This window comes from Lepisosteus oculatus, chromosome 29 (assembly GCF_040954835.1).
Source record: "Lepisosteus oculatus isolate fLepOcu1 chromosome 29, fLepOcu1.hap2, whole genome shotgun sequence".
In the NCBI taxonomy this organism is placed as follows: domain Eukaryota; kingdom Metazoa; phylum Chordata; class Actinopteri; order Semionotiformes; family Lepisosteidae; genus Lepisosteus; species Lepisosteus oculatus.
The window spans coordinates 325,630-345,348 of record NC_090724.1 but is presented as its reverse complement, the minus strand read 5'-3'; the positions used below and the strand labels follow the sequence as shown (position 1 = coordinate 345,348).

Below are 19,719 nucleotides of genomic sequence, written 5' to 3'. Positions count from 1 at the left end.
GGGAGATGAATGTTTTATGAGCGTAGGAAATAGACCTAGATTGATAATGGCACAGATAAATGGATCAGTAACTGGAGGAAGGAAAACATGATGAGCAAAGGACCCTTTATGTCTGGGACTTGCTCTGCATGGTCTCAGTGTTGTCACTCCACCATCAAGTAAAATTACAGACATTTCTGTAAATAAAATTGATGAACATACATGTGTACAGTTCTCTGTATCATTGCTGCCATATGATGTAGTTAATACTCCTGTAACCTTTGTCAAGGAGTTGCTGAATCTGCATAACAGCCACATATCCTAACTGAAAGCCCCCTTCAATTACAACTCCCATAGATATTAATTCAATCAAAACCGTGAGCCGTCCACCAATTCTTGGTGGTCTCTACGAGTTTTCTTGAAAGATTGCTATTGCCATAAAAAATGGGTATCTTGTTAAAGGCTTTTAAATCACCTTGAGTAAGGAAATGCACCCTGTTCACTGTTTAGAAAGCACTTCTGTGTATTTTTTCACTTTTGTCCTCTAGTTCACTTTTCATTTGATTCTGAAGAAGCTGCAGCTTTACAGGACAGGATACAGGAGTCTTGCAGCAGTGCAAGGAACACTGAGAACCACCGGTTTGCAGCTCAGGAAAGGAATGAGCAGCACAGTTTTCTTCCCACCTCAGACTGCAATTACCCAGCTGACAAATTATGTGCAGAAAAGGTCACATAGCTTGTGTTTTTTAGGTTTTAATTGGTCTCTAATTAAAAATGTACCTGTAAAACATGCAGGGGCCTCTGGCCCTGGGTGCTATATAATGTTAGAGGACGCCGTGCTGTGTGTTCGGTGTGCCTGCACTTTGTTAAGGCAGTGTACTTACACCCATCACTCTCTGAGATGAGGCGCTGAGCCTCTAGAAGGACAGGCCTGACAACTTCCATGCGGCCGGCTGAAAGTGCCTTTGAAATTGGTAATTGGAAAGTCATGATCCCTGAATCAATAAGTGTCTGTTGGAGTAAATCCACAAGGGAGCTTTTGCTCAGGCCACCGTGACAGCCTGTCTCCAACGCCCACATCCCCACTCCCCCCCACCCCTCAGTCAGCCTGCTAATCGTTTCAGCTAATTTCCGATAGTGCGCCCTCTGGAAACAGGCTTTAAAATGCCTCGCCCTGTATTGACACGGTTATGTTGCTTTGCTGTTAGAGCAACCGGAAAAGATCATCTTCAGATGTGGTTAGACAACTGTCTGTGCTAATTATCGCCAGACAGTTTAAATAATTCAAAAACGACAACTGAAACAAAAAAAATAAAACCTCTGTGTAGGATGAAACCAACGTAAGCCCATCTTGAGCTACTGTTTAAGGTTTGACTGATTTAGATTTAAACTGCATCTCCATGATTTGTTTTTATTTTATCCAAGGACATCAATTCATCAATTTCCCTATGGGATTAATAAAGTATTATCTATCAGGGAAATAAACATGCAGTAGGTGGAAATGAAGGGGATGCCACTAAGAGACGGACCTGCAGCTTTGTCAGTGTTTTCTCTGCAGTGTTGTAGGCAGGGTTTTAGTTTTTCTGTGCATGGGAGCTCTAATTAGAAAACATCCCTGGACATACGCTACATCTTAAGGCAGCGGGCTAGCAGATAGATCAGAATACATACTGCCTCTGTTCAGTTTTGAAGGAGCTAATCCAATAAACAGAGCTACTGCAACAAGGTAAGAGTGACGAGCCACAATGCAGAAGAAGACAGTGCTGCAACATTACTGTACAATCTTGGTCAACACAGATAACTGACAGTCTATAAGTAGGTTTAATGTCACACATTTTAAATTTTCTCCAAAACCATTTAGTTGGAACCTACACCTCCCTTTTTAAAAATGTCATGTAGTAGATCAAGTGTGAAAGTGGAAAAATACACCTTAAGGCAAAAATCCAACACAATGCAACAGCAGCTCCCCCAGTCCTGTGTTTAGGTGTGACCACTGGCACACTGTCAGCTCAGCAGTGGGTCCCTAGCCCATACACACCTTCCTGTGAAACCATGAGCCACAAATCTGAAATAGGTGCATGTACACTAATGCATAATTCTTGCCAGTTTGAAACGAGATCTTTCTGTGGACTCGCCCGCCCCACGCTCTCACCTTCATCACTGGAGGCCTCCTGTTTGACCACGGACAGTGGGGAGCGCATGGGCGGCTTGCTGAAAGGGTGCCGGCGACTTTTCTTCACTTCCATCTTCATTTTCAGCTTGGAGTAGGACGGGGGGGGCTGGAAGACGGAATCAAAGCAGCACGGTTTTACAAATACCGTTCAACTGACGAGAAAGGGAAATATACTCCTTTACCCAGAGTAGAAAGAAATGAAGACATTTTGTGCCAGTAGAGATAACCTTAAGACCTTAAACACCATTACAATACCTTGCACGTCACCACATTCTCCTCCAATTCAGAATGCACGAAGAGCCTTATTTTCATTGCTGCATAACTGATAAAAATATTGCTTCAAAACATGGAAAGTTACTTTAGCATACTGAATTATGTGAACAAGCCAAGAAATGACAATCACTGAAATATTTGTGTTTATTTCTGTGAATCTGACCTATTCCTCTTTAAAGAAACTAGATCATTGCTAAGGCCTATTTCTCTATCCCCTGCAAAAACCTAATAAATGAGAGCAAAGCATGTTGGCAATACATCTTACAGGGACCACAGGATCAAAAGATAACGTGTACTTGAATAAGTTTTTGATAAAACGCAAGTTTTTTTCCCCAATAAAGAAACTACAAATCCAAATGAAAATGTTTTTGGTATTTAAAGCCCAATTCCAATTTACTTCCAGAATCCCTGACTGATTTGATTAGATTTTCTCAATGTCTCAATGTTGTATTCATATGCACAGATAAAGCACATCTTTAAAAAGAACAGCCCAGCTGTGGTCGCTTTGTGAAATGTCTGATGCTCCTGTGGGCTGATACTGAGAGGGATGTTTTCTTTATTGGTGCTATTTCTAAATGCTAAATTACCGAAGAGTAATTTTATTTATATTTCACATATATCAAATGAACATTTTGAAACATTTGAGGTTGTTCTTATGTTGTAAGACAGTGACTGACAGCTGTCAGTCCCAAACACTTGGAAGGATGGAAGAAGATGAGAGTTAAAAAAAAATATGAATACCACCCCCTCCTGTACAAGTAGCAATCAATTCTGAGATTAACACAAATGAACTGCTTGTTCTCTTGTTCTTATTCTACCCCTAATAACTTACCTTGGATAAAAGCAAGCAATGAAAACAGAAACAATGACAAGACATGCAAGCAGACCCTTTCACATGGTGTTCATCTCCCGTTAAACCTGATTTCAAGATTTTATTCTTTCTGAACATGGACAATACTGCACATATTTAGGGAACTGAGGAAAAAATGTTTTTTTGTGTAAATGCAGCATAAAATGCAGAGGTGTTATAGACAAATATTTTGGCATTCTTACTGAACCAATGTGCTGCTTACAACCAAACCTACAAGATGGGCAGAATGGGCTTCAGTGGTAACCATATCCTTTCCTCTTTCCTGAACAAAGCTCCATCTATGCTGACTGCTATTAAGTGTGCTCTTGCCTGTGGCCCATTTCAAGCCAAGTAGGTAGTGTAGTCTAGTTGGGAGTGTTAAGTACAAGGGGGTTTTTACAGGGTCAATACAGATGCCCACTAGCACTGATCTACACAGATATATATACTGTTCCATCTCTCTACAGTAGCAAATTAGTCTGAAAAGTCACACTCAAGCAGCAGGCTATGCTTCAGTGCCCTTTCATGGTCTTTATTGTCTATAAATAGCTACAGAGATGCAGACCTAAGTGCTGGAACAAAATATCTTCCCAATTCCCCTGGAACACCTCAACTACCACTTTCAAGTAAGAACAGGTGTTCGGTTTCAGAAGAGCCATCACTGATATCAAAACACCACCTATAACAAAAACTAGGATAATTATTTCTGAAAAAAAACTGTTTCAGATACAGGATACCAATGCTATTGTCTGGAACTGTATAAAAGTTAATGCTTTTAATAACTGGGAAGTACCCTGACAATAACTCAGGCAAAAAAAGGCTTATAATGCAGAGGCCAGTGTTATTTAAAAGCCACTTCCGAGGCAGGTCTCTCATCAAGACACCAAAGAGCTACAACATATCTGAACTTACTGTAGGTTGACATTTGAATGGGACTTAATTAGTTCTGAACAGCAAGACATCACTTAAGCCTGTGGGCAATGAATATAATGAATATGGGAGAACAGCTATTTATAGCTATTATTCTGTTCCATAAAAAGAACATTATAAATCAGTGCAGTTGAGTAATTATAAAGCATGGAAATGGAACCACAAAATGTACATAGCACATAGCTTATGCAAATTCAGTTCGCATACTTTACTTCTGGAGGATGGTTACTGCATGAATTAAATGCAAGCCAGTAATGTTTTCACACCTGGCGTAAAGAGTGAACTGAATGAGCCTCCCAGCTAGACTCACTGGCCTCTCTTCTCTACAGCCTAGTGCTCATGTCTGTTAAGGAGGGAAAGTTTCAAGTTGAGAAGTAAATTCCCCGGTAAGGATTTGCAAGCATACAGCATATTAATACTGTCAGAGAACGGTATATGTAGTTATAAACACACATGATCTTTTAAGACTAGCTTTTACTATGAACTTGGCTAAAGGTACCTAAAGTCATTCACAAGATGAGCTGAGAACACCTACAAGTGACAGTTGCATTTGGGAGTATAGTGGCTCTTTATAAAGTCTGTCACTTAAGGAGAGTTTTTAGGGAGGTTATAGTTTTAGCTATGATGATGTGTTCTGCTGTATTGTTTGGACTCCTAAGCCCCATCCTGCTGCTGTAACAAAACCCTCCTCATTTTCTGTTTCATTTCAACACACAATTTAAAGGTCATATTTGGAAGTGATAACACCACTAACACCTCCCTCTACATTTCTGATATTGGATCCCGTGACTTTTTATTTTCTTTTCACAGCATAAAGGCCTACTTTTAAACTATAAATCATTAGGTATCGGCTCATCTTCGTACAGTAGACAATAACAAAAGGCATATTCAAGTAAAAGCATCCCAGAACCAACGACAAATGTTTTACATTTCTTTTTCCTTAAAGATTTATTGAAGAGTAATGGAATCTCTGCCACCAAGGTAGTTTCCAAACTCTGTGGAAGTTACTGTCTACTGTACATACACTGCGAAAGGAGCTACAAAAAACACACGAAAATGATCAAGTATTAAATAGCTCCAAAAAGTCTTCAAAGAGAATACTACAGATGCAGACTTTACAATTTTGAAGCACTGTAGCCAAGTACAGTAAAACAAAATAATGGCCTTTGCTTTAAATTTTTTGAAATAGAAAAGCTTATGTAAGTGGAATTCGACAGCGGATCTTCTCCCTTCTGTGGAAAAACCCCATTTCCTCCCAGTTCGACAGCTGACTGGTTCCTCAATTAACAAAATTATCTATGAGATTAATATACACAGGGAATATAAGGACAACAATTTGGAACACGTACAGGAAAAGTAAGATGTAAGTGACCACAAAGTAGATCCATGTTGCAAAATACCAACAACAGGGTGTTTAGTGAAGGTACATTTACAAGACCAACCTGGATGCCCCTCTTCTCGGTTCTTCCCTCCCCGGGCTCTTCGGCGTCACTGCTCTCGTCCTTCACCCAGTGGCCCTGTCTCCTGATGGGAGAGGCATGGGCCGCCTTGCTCTTGGCAAACTGCTCAAAGGCCTCCTGGCAGGACATGCGCTCCTTATCGAAGATGACCTTCTTGGGACTGGGCATGACGTACAGGGTGGGGATGATGGGACGCGCCTCAAAGCTCTGCTCCCCCTCCTCCTGGACGCGCACCGCCGGCTCTGCTGGGGACAAGCCAGCGGCCTCTGCAGCCTCCGAGGCCGCCGCCGCCCCCCCCTGCACCGGGGCTTTCTTCTTCTTTTTCTTTTTCGCCTTCTCGCCCTCTGCCACGGGCAGCTGCCGCCCCGCCTGGCTCTTGTCTAGAGGTGCTGGAGAAATAAGAAGAGACGGGAGCTCCATTTGTGACGGAGCAGCTTTTCCTTCACGAGCTGATCATCAGCTGCTGATTCAATTTGTTCACTTTCTATTCATAAATATTTCAGCTATATGTCATTGTCTGATCTGATTGATTAAATTATACAGGCTGAACTGGAGAACAGAAGCCATGTTTAAAGGCTTCTTTAAGGACCGGACTTCTGCTGTGTCAACCCACCTACAACACGTTCGAAATATGGTCTTTGCGTGGTAGAGAACTGAAAACAATAAATTTCCATGCCAGTTTACAAAAACATTTGCCCAAGTAGCAGAAGAAATTTAAATACAACTAGGGTCATACGTAAAGCTGTTTTACCACAGCAGTAAAGACTGTTAGCATCTTGAGCCTTTTCTTTATCGAATAGGGTTTACTGGGAAAACAGCAGCTTAGCCGTGAGTAAAGGGAATACTGTCAGAATACCTCATACCTCATTTGCATATGAGGACCGTGAGAATAATTAATGACAGTCAATAGCTTTTGCCAGCATGAAAAAACACTTAACTGTTGGTGGTAATAATATAGGCATCAATAATATTTATCATCAATGATAAAAGTTAAAATTGTTTTTAAAATGTAACATATACACATGAAAAGAATTGTAGAGAAATCTGGGAGCACTCAGATTTCATTTCTTACAGTTAGCCTAAGTACAAGTCAGCTTGACAGACGTAGCAAAGACCTGGTTAATACTATAGTGTCCAGCTCACTTGCAGAACTGCTGGGCGAACTTCCAGTATATGTGTACTGTACCATCCACCTTGTTATTTTGGAAACATCCTAATATAGGATAATATAGGACACAGGTGGCTGCGATCATCTCAGCACTGATCATGGAAAAAAAATATTTTATAGACACTTCTGATAATCTGAGTATCTTTCTACGACTTACTGTCTATATATAATCAATTCGTGAGTGAAGAATATTCTTTTCTCTTGTGAGAGAATCAACAAACACCATGTCCAAATCTTGCAAGATGACATGGGAAAGGTTGCACTTAGGGGCCCAACACCATGTGCTGAGTGTGTTACATGAAGACGCCCAGATGCCCCATCAGCACCCAGCTACCTGAACTGGCAACATGTTTTGGCTCTTCCTGGTCACCGGACGCCGCTTCCTTTTCTTTCTTCTCTGCCTCTCTGGCTTCCACCATGCGCTGGTGCTCCACTGGGTCGACCATTACTCCCACCTCCGCCAGTGCCTTGATATCCTCCATCTTCAGCCTACGAACCTGTTTCATCTTCCGCATCGCCCTGCGGAACACAGCCATGGGATCAGAGTTACACACCAGGCACCAGCTACACACAAACCCCCCAGAATAATCATGTCTCAAACCCACAGCAGAGGACAGAAAACCATTAGAGAACTATGATCAGAACATGCTGTGCTTTGAAACATACTTTGAAACTGTCCAAAACAAAGGTTTACATCTTTTTGAAACAATGCTATGATTGAACTTAAGTAACCAGGATATTAGGAACACCAAGAGATAAAAAGAAGTATTGCATCTGAGATTTCATAAACATTTATTTTCAACAATATGATGCAAATGAAAGGTAAAGGATGTTGTCTCAAATACACATAGGAAACCTTTATGTGATGACAGGGAAATAGCTGATGTATCTAATGATTATTTTACTCAGGTGTTTACCAATGTAGGAAGAGAAAACTTGCCTCAGGCTGAGCAAACACAAAGTATTACATCAAAAATAATAATAGCATAGAAGAGGAAGAGTTGTTACAGATACAAGAAGCACTTCATATCCAGCACTTGATTGTATTCTTCCTATTGTACTTTGAAAATGAAATGTTTTTCTTAGACCATTAGTAAAACTATTACAGCAGTCTGTCAATAAAGTGGCAGTATCCACTTACTGAGAAAACTGCTAAGGTAGCACCCATTTACTTTACAATAATTCTAACTGTAAAAAAGGAGTGGACCATCTTTGATATTTCTAGGCAAAGTTAGCAACATTTCTAGAGCACAGCAAACATACATTTAGTAGAGGTGAATTTCAGTTAACTTGATAGAGGTCTCTGAACAACAATGGAACCAAACAGAGCGAATTGTATGATTTCTCCAGAATATTAGAGCCTTTTCATAAAGTTCCCAATAAAATGTTATTTCATGTTAACATCTGAAAGGAAAATCTGAACTTAATTGACATTAAAAAGAAAGTACAGAAAAGTTAAATGCTCAATACTGAGGCGAGGTATGTAGTGGAGTACCACATGGATCTGTACTAGGAACACAGCTCTTCCTAATTTATAACAACGATTTAGATTCTGGTATAGTTAACACCTGATGCCAAATGATGAGGGTTAGTAAACACTATAGAAGCAGCAAAGGAAACAAACAAACAGATAAAATCCAACAATAAGCAAACACCTGTCATATTCCATTTAGGGTGCATTTGTAACCTCCGACAAGAGAATTAGAATGGACTCTTGCCATTCGGAATCTACTGGGAGCACTCTTTCAGGCCAGGTGAGAGAGAAAACTCCTACCAATTCCATTACAAACATACTGGTTTCTCAGTGTTCTAAATCACTGTACACTTTTAGTGGATTAAATATGAGTAGAGATTATATACATATAAATTACTTTTACGGATACTGAGGTTGATAGCCTGAACTACCAAATATATGCAGTAGTTCCATATATTAATATCTGGCTTGTATACTTCATAAAGGCTTGATAACTTTTCCCTTTCAATTTCCCCTCATGAAAAATTGGCTTTCCAAAATCTAGATCAATACATAAGATTTAAAGAGTTATCCACACTGAACTGAAATCAACCAGAAACTGCAGAAGTTACTTTCTGAGGCACTCTCAAGAGAATTCTTAGACAGTCAAGCGGAGTTTACATATGTAATATAGGCAAGTTCTGTGCAGACAACAGAAACAGTTAGAACAGCGCTTCAATCTTTCAAAGGTGAACTGGAGTTGGATTGATATTTCATATCTAAATAATATAAGGAAGCAATAAAGAAAGGCAAACAATCTTAGTATATTTCATTTAAGTGCAAAATTAAAATCACTAATGTTAAGATGGCACAACATACTTGTAAGAGCTCTTATGATTTTGAACACCATGGTACAAAAAAGTACTGCTACCCTAGAATCAATAATGAAAGATGTTTCCAGGCTAATAGGAATGTCCTTACACAATAGCTATTAGCTGCCAAAACCAGTGACAGAAGACAACACAGGTAACTCAAATGCACCAAATGGACTTCTTAATTAAGGATTAACATGAAAAACAATCTAGGAGACACAAATTAAAACTATGGGTGGAAAAAATGATTTATGTAGTGCAGGGATGGAAAATAAAATCACAATCCTGATTTGGAGAACAAAAAAGTGCCCTTCTTTAAAAGGTAAATTCATTGTCTCAGGTGATCCCAAGTATCTTTTTTTTTTTACTACTCCCAACTATTGTGCTTCAGTGCACTATATAATTCTCTCCTAATTGCGTGTTAGTAATGAATAAAGAAAAATCCTGCTTTTATTGGCAGGTCATTCATAATATTTTCTAATCCAATTAGAGCATTCCAGGACTCTGTCGTGTGTATTGGCTTTTGCTCCTGTTGACCAATTAGCTGCAGCCGTGATCAATTCCCATTATGCAAACTGAGATGGCGGAGAAACTTCAGTCGTTCTCTTCACCCCAGCGCCTCCCACCCTGCTTTGTTCACAGAAAAGCAACTTTGGAAATTTCTAATTTCTCAAACCACTGGCTTATGCTACAGTAAATTAAAGACGAGAGCTCTCCACAGTCAACAAGCCAATAAATAAATAAAAATGCAGGTTCTTGGTTTTAAAGTGAAGTTCAAACGATTTTGAAACTATTTCTGAGAAAAGCCAGTGAAACAGAGAAATCCTTTCGGTACAAATTTGTGTTTCTACTTTAAAGTTGTCTAAATATTACTTAACATTTATTTTCTATACATGTCTATAAATAACATGGTATTGTTCCATTTGTTTGTTTTTGATCCAATTCGCAGTAAGTCAATCAGTAAAATCTAATCCTAACCCACCCAGCACTGTAGCTTTGGCCACTTCGTTCTCCAGCGTGCTCCCTGATCAGTTTGGTTTTTTACAGATTACAGAATTTAAGCCTGCAATTTATTCAATGGAGTTGCCTGCAATGTACTCTGTGTCATATTTTGGGCTTATTGTTGAGTATAAGCTATATATTTTTATTTTTAAACCACTCAAGTAATCTAGTTTCATGTAATGTCTCAAGTTACATGTAAATTCATTCTCACCTTGAAGACAGGAATCAGGCCAGTAGATAAAAATATGTAGCTGTAGCCCACATAAATGTGATGACAGGAACTGAAGGACACATTTGAATGAAAAAGGGCAATAGTACTGGTTTTCCAGTATTTATGCGGTATTAAGAAAAGTTGATGAGAACTACCAAAGCAGAGGAATCCATTTTAAGTAAAAACAGGTAAAAGGTGCCTTCTACAGTGTGTGCTGAAAATCAGCAACAGTAATGGTTACCAAATGACAAGAAACAACAGGGTGCAAAGGAGCGTAAAGCTTTTCATTCTGGTATCTTACTGATTTTCTAGTCCAGTTACTGCTTCATTGTTTTTATTTAGGTTTTTCAACTGAATCCCAGAAAAAGCTATTTTGCGTGGAGTGAGTTCAGTCACTGCAGCTCAATTGCTTTGAACAAGTCCTTAACTGAGGATAATACCTAGGCCGTCAGTAGATACTGCATTAGAGAAATTCACTGTCACATTCATTCTCCTGTTTCACTTACACTGGTAAACGTAAACCCTTAAACAAAATTTCTTTTTTCATCAAATGGGAATAACATAAGGACTGCATCTTTGAGCAAGGCACCTACAAACAGCAGCAGTGAAACCAAAATGCATAAAATGACCATCACCTGCAATTCACAACTGGTTACTCAGTGAAGCTCAGCAGGTGTGAGCCCAGTCAATGCCTAGATGGGAAACCTGGGAAAAACTAAGGTTGCTGCTTGAAGAGGTGTTAGTGGGGCCGGCAGGGGGAACTCACTCTGCAGTCAGAGTCACTCTATCCTCATCACTACAAAAGGCCATCCTTCGAATGAGACATACAAACAAGGCCCTAATCCTGTGGCCATTAAAGATCTCAGCAGGGGTGTTCCCTTAGTGTCCTGGCCAAATTTCCCCCTGGCAAATCGTGGCCTCGTAATAATGCCCATCTATGAACTGGCTTCATCACTCTATCTCCTCCCCTTTGACAGCTGATGTGTGCTGAGCATACTAGCACATTATCCAGGTGGGGCTGCACACTGGTGGTGGAGGGGAGTCCTCATTACCTGTAAGTGCTTTGAGGGGAGTGTCCAGAAAAGTGCTGTATAAGTATAAGGAATTCTGAATTATCACAATTTGCATGTAAAAAGAAAAATATCTGACTCTGACCCCTTTCAAGGTGTTTGGGGTAACACTGCCAAATTAGTAAGAGGAACAGTATTAAACTGCTTATACTGATCAAAATCAACTCTTAGGTTATGAAGTTTAAAGCACTAACATTACTTATGCAGAAACTAAAAGCTACAAGCTCACTGCCAAGTGGATTGTTGTAGCTTTAGAGAAAACCTCACTGATGAGACAACAGATTTCTAATGGCTAGCATTACAAAATTAAAGATCAAATCTCAAATGTGGTGCCCTAGTTCCCCACAGAATCACCTTAAGTGTACATATTTAGAATGGTTCTACAGCTTCACAAATCAGACTCCATACAAATACCTACAAGAAAATCTTCAGAAGCACAATGACAGAGCAGGCTGGTTTTCTCATACAGTTTATGGAGCACAAGATGTCTGGGGCTTTCAAAGACCTCCAAGGTCAGGCATCTGTGGATTATATCATATGAATGCCCTGACTGCCATGTAGCCAACGTACATCTTACTTTTCAGACCTGCCATTTGGTTAATGAGATTATGTATTCAGTGAACACCCTAGACATGGCCCACACAGTGGACACTCTGTATATGATGAATTAAAACTAAAGAAGGAAGTGCTACAGTTAAGTCTGAAACGAAGGCCCTGCCTACAAAACCCTGATGGTTTGTATTCAGCAGGCTGCATGTGGGGCTATTCCACTGTTGAGTGTTTTCTACAAGCTTTTGAAGATGAACTAGGAGTTTCATTTCTGCTGCTGTATGACTAAAAAAAAACTGTAAACAGTGTGGTTAAGTACAGGAAAACATTGGTTTATATAAAAAAGCTAGGAAACTTACAGGGAAGTAGTTGATCTATTCAGCAAACTGTATCATGAAAATCACTGTGTATCACTGTGACACCGAAATGTGCCAGACGTACAGACAGGAGCATCAATAGCATGTACACATGCACAACGGCAGCACACAACAGAGGGCAGCTCAAAAATGGCCTCTCTGACTCCAGGATGGCTTTTTTCATATGGAAGAAAATGGTTCATGGGTGGTTTGTCCACGGGAATTTAAGCCCCGTGGTATGATCTGTACAAGCACCAAATCTGGCTGTTTCACTGCAACTTTTAGAGCACAGTTGTGTGATACAGTCAACTTCATTAGAACCACATAGGCATGGATGTGCACTTTTATAACAACTAATGCTTGAAATGTAATGAGAGAGCCACACAGTCTTTTGTTTTTGTAGCCTTTGTGCCAGAGGTCTCTGTAATGTTAGTGTTGCCATGCAAGGGGCATCTTTTTCAATGGTCCACTACCTTCGCAGCAGCTTGTCCTTCAACATGGCCCGTCTCTCCCACCACAGTTCCAGCTCGGGGCTGGTGAGGTCAGTGGGCTTCAGGTGATCCAGCGCCGTCACATCCTTCCCCTGCTTCCACTGGTCATAGCGGTCAGGCTGCAGGCACCGCACAAACACATCCATCGAGATCTTCACCATATCCTTCCGACACGTGCACTGTGAAAGCACAAGGGAAACTTGCTTTGAAGACTAGGAGAAATCTCTTTATGGCTTATTACAGACACACTGGACCAGCTTATAGCTCCACTTATGACAAGCTAGCACTGAATGAATTAAAATGTGTGACATGTTTATACAGTGAATGCTTAGGTTTCTTTGAATTGATTTTAAAAAACATGCTAACTATAGTTACAGTATGTCTTTGGTGTCTAAAACAGATATATAAACTGTCCAGTGGCAAACATAAGCTCAGTAATACACACAGCATACAGAGTATCTGTTATTTATGGTTCCGACATCCACATGCTCTCTTGGCACAAGCCCCCTGGCACTACAATACAGCCATTTCTTCTACAATGCGAGATTTGTGTTCCTGGAAAACACCGCAATACAGAAAATCTTGTTACAGAAACCACTGGTTCAATGGGATTTAAGGAGTTAGGGGGCAGAGAGAACAGATCAACAATAATAAAAGCATTTTGTCTATAGTGATTGGTCATGTTCAATAGAAAAATTATTAGATTAAATGTATTACATCTGCATGTGTATTTGTGATTAACATTAAACAGAAAACACTGGAAAAATAGATAAGGCATAATGCATCAGTATTTACATCACTAAGCAATGAGAAATTCTGCATTGGAGAGAGGCGAGAGAGCATTTTTTTTAAACTTTAACAATGCGCACTACTAAGCGCAGTAGTATACATGATATGTTCTTTCATTTCGCTAATATAACTTTAACATCAAGCTTTTGTTCCAGAGTAATAGCTTTCCTTTTTTTACCACTAGCAGAATGCTTCATACCTTTGCCACTCAATGGAGCAGCAATATTCATACCAATGTCTCGAAAGAATGAAAATATAGTAGAGGAGCAGATACACAACTTTGTTGCATATGCAGGTTGGGCACTGACAGACCGATTTAAATTTACAATAGGTGCTGGATCCTCAAATGACAACTACAGAAACTGATTAAAAGAATAGCACTCACCATAATTTTATTACAATGCCAATACATAATTGTGCTTCAAATAAAAACTATTGTAAGTGCTATCCTCTTCATCATTTTCATGGACACTGGGTCAATACACAGGAGAATACACCAGCATGTCAGGTGTGCTGCAGCGCTGCCAGATAGCCGTTTGGACTCTGCATGTGTTATAGCCTACATGCACCCGTGTTCAGGAAACAGCTTCTCGAACCAGTTGCATTACAGCCAATTTGTATTATGGAAACTTGCAATTCGCAGAAAGAACTATTGACGACCACACCGGTAGACAGGAAAGCTGGGGGTAACACAGACACACAACACAGAAAAATAAAAGCAAGACAATCAGGCTCAGACTAGAAAGGATTTACTTTCTGGTTCATGGTCTTATCCTGTAATTCTGTTTAACACCCACTGAACAGCACTCTGCATTTCCTTCATTTGCACATAAAAAGATCAAGTCATAACCTGTCAAAAACAGTGGCTGGGGAACAATCTGCAAATAGGTCACCTGTAATTAAGTAGCTGTAACAGAAATTCAGGCACCCGGAGTCTTCAATAATTCAGCACAACACCTTAACTATCAGCCATTAAAATGAATGAGAGCTTGGTAAAGTCAGCTCTTATAAATACCAACAGAAGCTAACGTCGTTTCGATATAGAGTTCCGGTACTTGTGTCCGCAAGAGCTCCTACAGGTAGTATTAATGACAAATAAAATTTTCCATCTAAAAAAATACTATCATTACACACTACACTGGACCCTAAAGCAAAACAGGATTAAACTGGATCTCCCATGACATTTTGACTGTTGTTTGGAGGTAATTATGACATTGGTGGCAACAGGCAAGCCAGTACAAATCGAATGAAGCCTCTAACCTCAGCCCATATCACATTAGCTGCACAATGTTAAAAAATGTATGACTTAATCCAAAGACTGCAGGGGCTCCTTTGAAAAAACAACAACAAAAAAACTAATTCTCTTTGTGCCCTGGTTTCATGTATTACATTTTTGCTTTATTTCATGAACTGAGCTGAAAGCCTTGAGTTCAATTACCGTGAACATTCTTCAAAAAATGGGAGGCTGTGGCTGGGGGAGATGTGGGGGGTTGGGATCTACAAACTGGTAATAAAAGAGCAAAAACCTCACCAAGCAATATAAACAAACAGACGTGAAACCTAAAGGATTTATTAGGAGCAATTGCATGTGCCTACCAAGGAACAATTTTGCTTTCTTATAGGGGGGAGGGGGTCACAAAATCTAATAAAGGGAGAACACATTGAAAATTGTGTCACATACACAGGGAGTTAAAAGTGTAAAAAAATGTTTGAGAAATGCCAGGTTTGCTGTCCTCTTGCAGGTTTGGAAGGTGAATAAGTACAATAAGCCACAGTGCCACTCATTCACACCACAACATCCAGCACACATTTGTGATCTTTCCCATTTTTAAACTTTTAATTTAATTCCTTCTAGTCCAGGTAAAGTTAAGAAAATTTAAAAAAATGAACATGAACCAAAAGCCTGTTGCTCCTTTCATTCTGCCTACGTAATCACAGGGTTTTTATACAGAATATTTCCCTTCTTCACGATCACTGGAAATGGAAAAGGCACAAGTACGCTCTGGAGCTGGAGTTTCATTTGTTTCATTTGTAGATCCAGACACCATTGCAGTAATTAAGCTACATTCCCTCCATTAAAGTGCATTTATCATACCCATATCGAATACAAGATGAAGGCTTGCTTCTTCTTCTACATTGCTACTACGGTAACGGGCCCTGTTGGGTAGCACTTGGGATTGTGAACCGTGACTGCACAAGAATTAAAGTGCTATTTTTTCTTTTACTCAGTGTGTTCACATCCTGACATTTTTAGACCCAAGTCCACTGGGTCACTCATTCAGTGCCCAATTTTTTGGCAAGGACCTGCTGCTCATGCAGAATCTTTATCCAGGTGATCCACAGGTTAAGTAAACATTCTTGGGCTCACCGGCTTAATTTTGTGAAGGAAGTAAGATCCAGCCCAGAGAACTTAAATGGCGAGTGAGAGCCAGAACGTACCGAGCCTCTGTCTCCTGCTCACCACAGAGCAACTGCGACTCCCCCGAAACACAACAAATTATACCAGCTCTCACTCAGTAACTAAGGCAAGCAGTGAAAGATAAATAAAACCCAGCTCACGCAGCTCTACAGTAGTCAGTTTACTGCTTTCTAAAAACTTTTAGTTCCTCAGAGTGGTCTTCAGATAAAATAGAAATGTCAATTACACACTACACACTTGTATCTCCACAGGGTTTGCCGTGTGTGAGAATGCTCAAAAGCAGAGCTGGAGTTCTCAATGCTTGGCTGAGCTCCACTCCGAGCTCAGAGCAGATGGGGGAATTTTCATTCTTACTGCTGACAGGTTCCCAAGTCAGACATGCCAGTGCTCTGTCAAGAAGCGGAGAACTGCTTCCCTGGTTTTCTGTTATTTTAATAGCATTTACCTCTGGCGCTACTCCACTCTGCCTTTCGCTTACCCCAATAGCCCATGAATAAACTACAATGTTAAAACCTCACCCATGCAATTTTCTGATCGCTCGTCCTTGGAGATTACATTGCCACCTGCAATTCCGGGATCCATTTGAAGAGATGGAAGAGACACAGGATCACACACAAAAACAACAGTCACACCATCCTGACAAAGGGTTTCTGAGGAAGCGTGATGTTCCTTTTGACAGCAAAATGTACTTTTATGAAAATCTTGCCAAAGCAAAAGCAATTAAACACAGATTTTCTCAATGAAAACCAGGGGTGAGAGGGGCTTAATTATCGATCATGTGTCAGAAGTGAATTAAGCAATATGATTAAAGACTGAAAAGAATGAGAAAGATGGTACCATTTAGAGATAAATATTTTTTTATCCACATCAAAATTATTCTATTCAACATTTTCTTTCAACTACCTGCTTTGCTCTCCCATGTTGTGATACATTGGATGAATTCAGGTATCTAGCCCAATTTGAAGTTTCTGGGTGTTTAATAGGCAACATCAGTCCGGATAAAATATCTACAGAGACTTTTCTGCGTGCCTTCAGCAGTGGTAGCATGTAAAGTCTGAGGAGGCAAAATCATCTTCTTTGTCGACTTAGCAGTCAGTTATTTACAGACCTTGTTACAGGTCCCTTTGATCAAAGTCTCTCTAGCCTCTCAAGCACCACAAGAGGGGGATGAAAGGGGGAGTAATGCTGGACATCTCCTAAAATCAAAATCCATATTGAGAAAAATGTCACTTAAGACTACAGGTACAGCCCACCAGAAACTAAACTGCACTTCCCTTGCCTCCCAAAAAAGTTACATCTTTTATATAAAAAATACAGCATATAACAGTCCTTTATGCATGAATACATCTGGCAATTCATGTAATTTCTGCCTTCTAGCTACACGAAAAAAAGATCAACGGGCAGGTCCTCCGCTATGGCTGAGGAGAGATAATGTCCAAATGTTCCTGCCATTATACATTAATGAGATGCCAGGAGTTCTGCATGCCCTAAAACTACAGCCCGATTACCCACTCACCACCAGTGCAGTTTAGTGACTAGGCAACGAGAAAAGCTACAGAAATCTCATTACAGAGTTGTCATCAAATGGAAATTTAATGTGTCATATCCAGCAGCTGAGAAATGCCACCCTCTCAGAGGATATAAAGAAAAACGTGATATCAGGACCTGTCTGCTACTGCCACTGAAATTCGGCTTCTGGCATCCTCCAGACTTGCGCAAACAGAGGTGCACAGGGCCCTAGTTAATTCCGTTTTGAATTTCTACGTATTTTTATGTGACTGTAATGTTCTTTTGTATTGTTACAGTGGTACACTATCAATTCTTACTTTTAAACATAGTACGGTATCAGATTATTGCTTTGAGGCATCATACTGAACATTAAATATAACTTAGCAGTAACAATTGTTTGTGTGCTTCATTAGCTGCAGCTAAAGCCAGTTTTCAGAGAGGAGAACTGATACCATCTGCCAAAATAAGTTTGGTTCTTTAGTTTTTTTAAGTTGGCTAAACAAAGTTTTGTTACCATTTAAAACCTATCCCTTCTGGTGTTCTGGGCTCCAATCCAGTTCAAAATACTTCAAAACATTAGAACAGGAAACTAATTTCTGCTAATGGTGCAGCAGAAAATGGCCGTGTGTGATCAGGAAGAAATTATATATTAAATGTCCCTGAAAGGTGATAGCGAAATCCCAGAACAGATTTCTTCAGCAATTGGAAAATAAGCTCTGATTCTTTACAGAGTAGCTGGGTTATAAAGTTTCACAAATACAAATTTACAGAAAACGCACATGATTTAACATGTAACCTCTTTTTTATGCTTATAACACACAAAGCTCCTCCTTCATGACTTTTATACTGTATGCATTGTAGCAAGTTAAACATTTCTTGATAATTTGACCATCAAAAGTCACAATAAATCTGAGAAGAACTAAAAATTACATTAAACTACTCCTTCTAAAAACTCACCTAGGATAAATGCAACACATAGTCTACTTAATTTTTCTGGGCTTGCAAATTAATACTTTCACACCACAAAAACAATGGTGTGTATTTGACCCAATCTTATTTATGTTGTATGAAGGTTAACTTTGTACAACCTGGGCAAGTCACAGACATCCTTATCACGATCCTAATATATTATTCGAGAGTATGAGATAAGAAGTCATCAGACTGTATTACACACAGCATGTACCTTAAGTGGAAAGAGCTGAAAATTATTTCAATAACATCAGATCTAACATTCCTGGAACATGAAAAATTAAGATAATCAAATCCATCAGAACCGAAGAACAAGACCATGGAAATGTGCAGAATCCAAAGACAAACGGGGGTAGATTCAAAAACAAGGACCAAGGAACGAACATGTCAAAAGGACCAGATCATCCAGATCTTACATTTAAGAGCCAGAACAAGAAACAAGTTGCAAGAAATGGAAGCTACATGTACCTAGCTAGCCTACAAAGATGTAATCACAGAAACACGGCTCATGAAGAGCAATAGTAACAAATACAGCAGATAGTAGCAGATGTGCAATGCACTGGATAGACATAAAATGAAGAGGTGTGGTACTGTACACCAGAAAGATAAATCAAGGGTCTCAAAACTACATGGGTCAGGCTTGTAAATAAAAATGTGAGAGGGCATAGTGCTAAAAACGACATCCACATATACGTTACAGTACAATACAATGCAGCCTAATGAAATCACAAATATTTTTGTAAATGATACATTACGGAAGATTTAATATTTTCCAGGGTGTACCCTGCCCTGCAGAGGACTGGCGTCCTGCCGGAGTGTACCCTGCCCTGCGCTCATCTCTTCCCAGGAGAGGCTTTGCTCCCCTGCAACCCTGAATTAGATAAAGAAGCCAGAAGATGGATGGATGGGCCACCAGGGACATCCTCACAAAACCAAAATTGTAGACATGGCTAATGACAGATTTCTTACTGAGACTGTCGGAACTCCTTAAAAGAAAGAACGCCTCAATTATGGCAAAGTAAGGAAAACAGAAGTGACAAAGCACCTGGGGAGCACCAGACTAAAATTTCAGGACCATTAGTGGCCAATATAAGGTTGACACATTTGTTAAAAGAGAATCTTCATAACTTTAGTCTTCAGTTCTAAAGTCATCTAAGAAGTCTGACAAAGTTAAACATCACTACACTAAGCTGGCT

The 19,719-nt window shown here is 39.8% G+C and overlaps 1 protein-coding gene across 4 annotated transcripts in view; it reads right to left on the bottom strand.

Annotated features, from left to right (window-relative positions):
• Positions 1–19,719, bottom strand: part of kdm4b (lysine (K)-specific demethylase 4B) — a 125,352-nt gene that overhangs the window by 28,712 nt on the left and 76,921 nt on the right. For all 4 annotated transcript variants that reach the window (XM_015365650.2, XM_006639900.3, XM_015365648.2 and 1 more), the window contains exons 9-12: positions 12,820–13,016; positions 7,168–7,352; positions 5,648–6,054; positions 2,132–2,258 (exon numbers count right to left, since the gene is read on the bottom strand). In XM_015365650.2, coding sequence (XP_015221136.2) covers positions 2,132–2,258; positions 5,648–6,054; positions 7,168–7,352; positions 12,820–13,016 — 916 coding nt within the window. The remainder of the gene's footprint in view (positions 1–2,131; positions 2,259–5,647; positions 6,055–7,167; positions 7,353–12,819; positions 13,017–19,719) is intronic.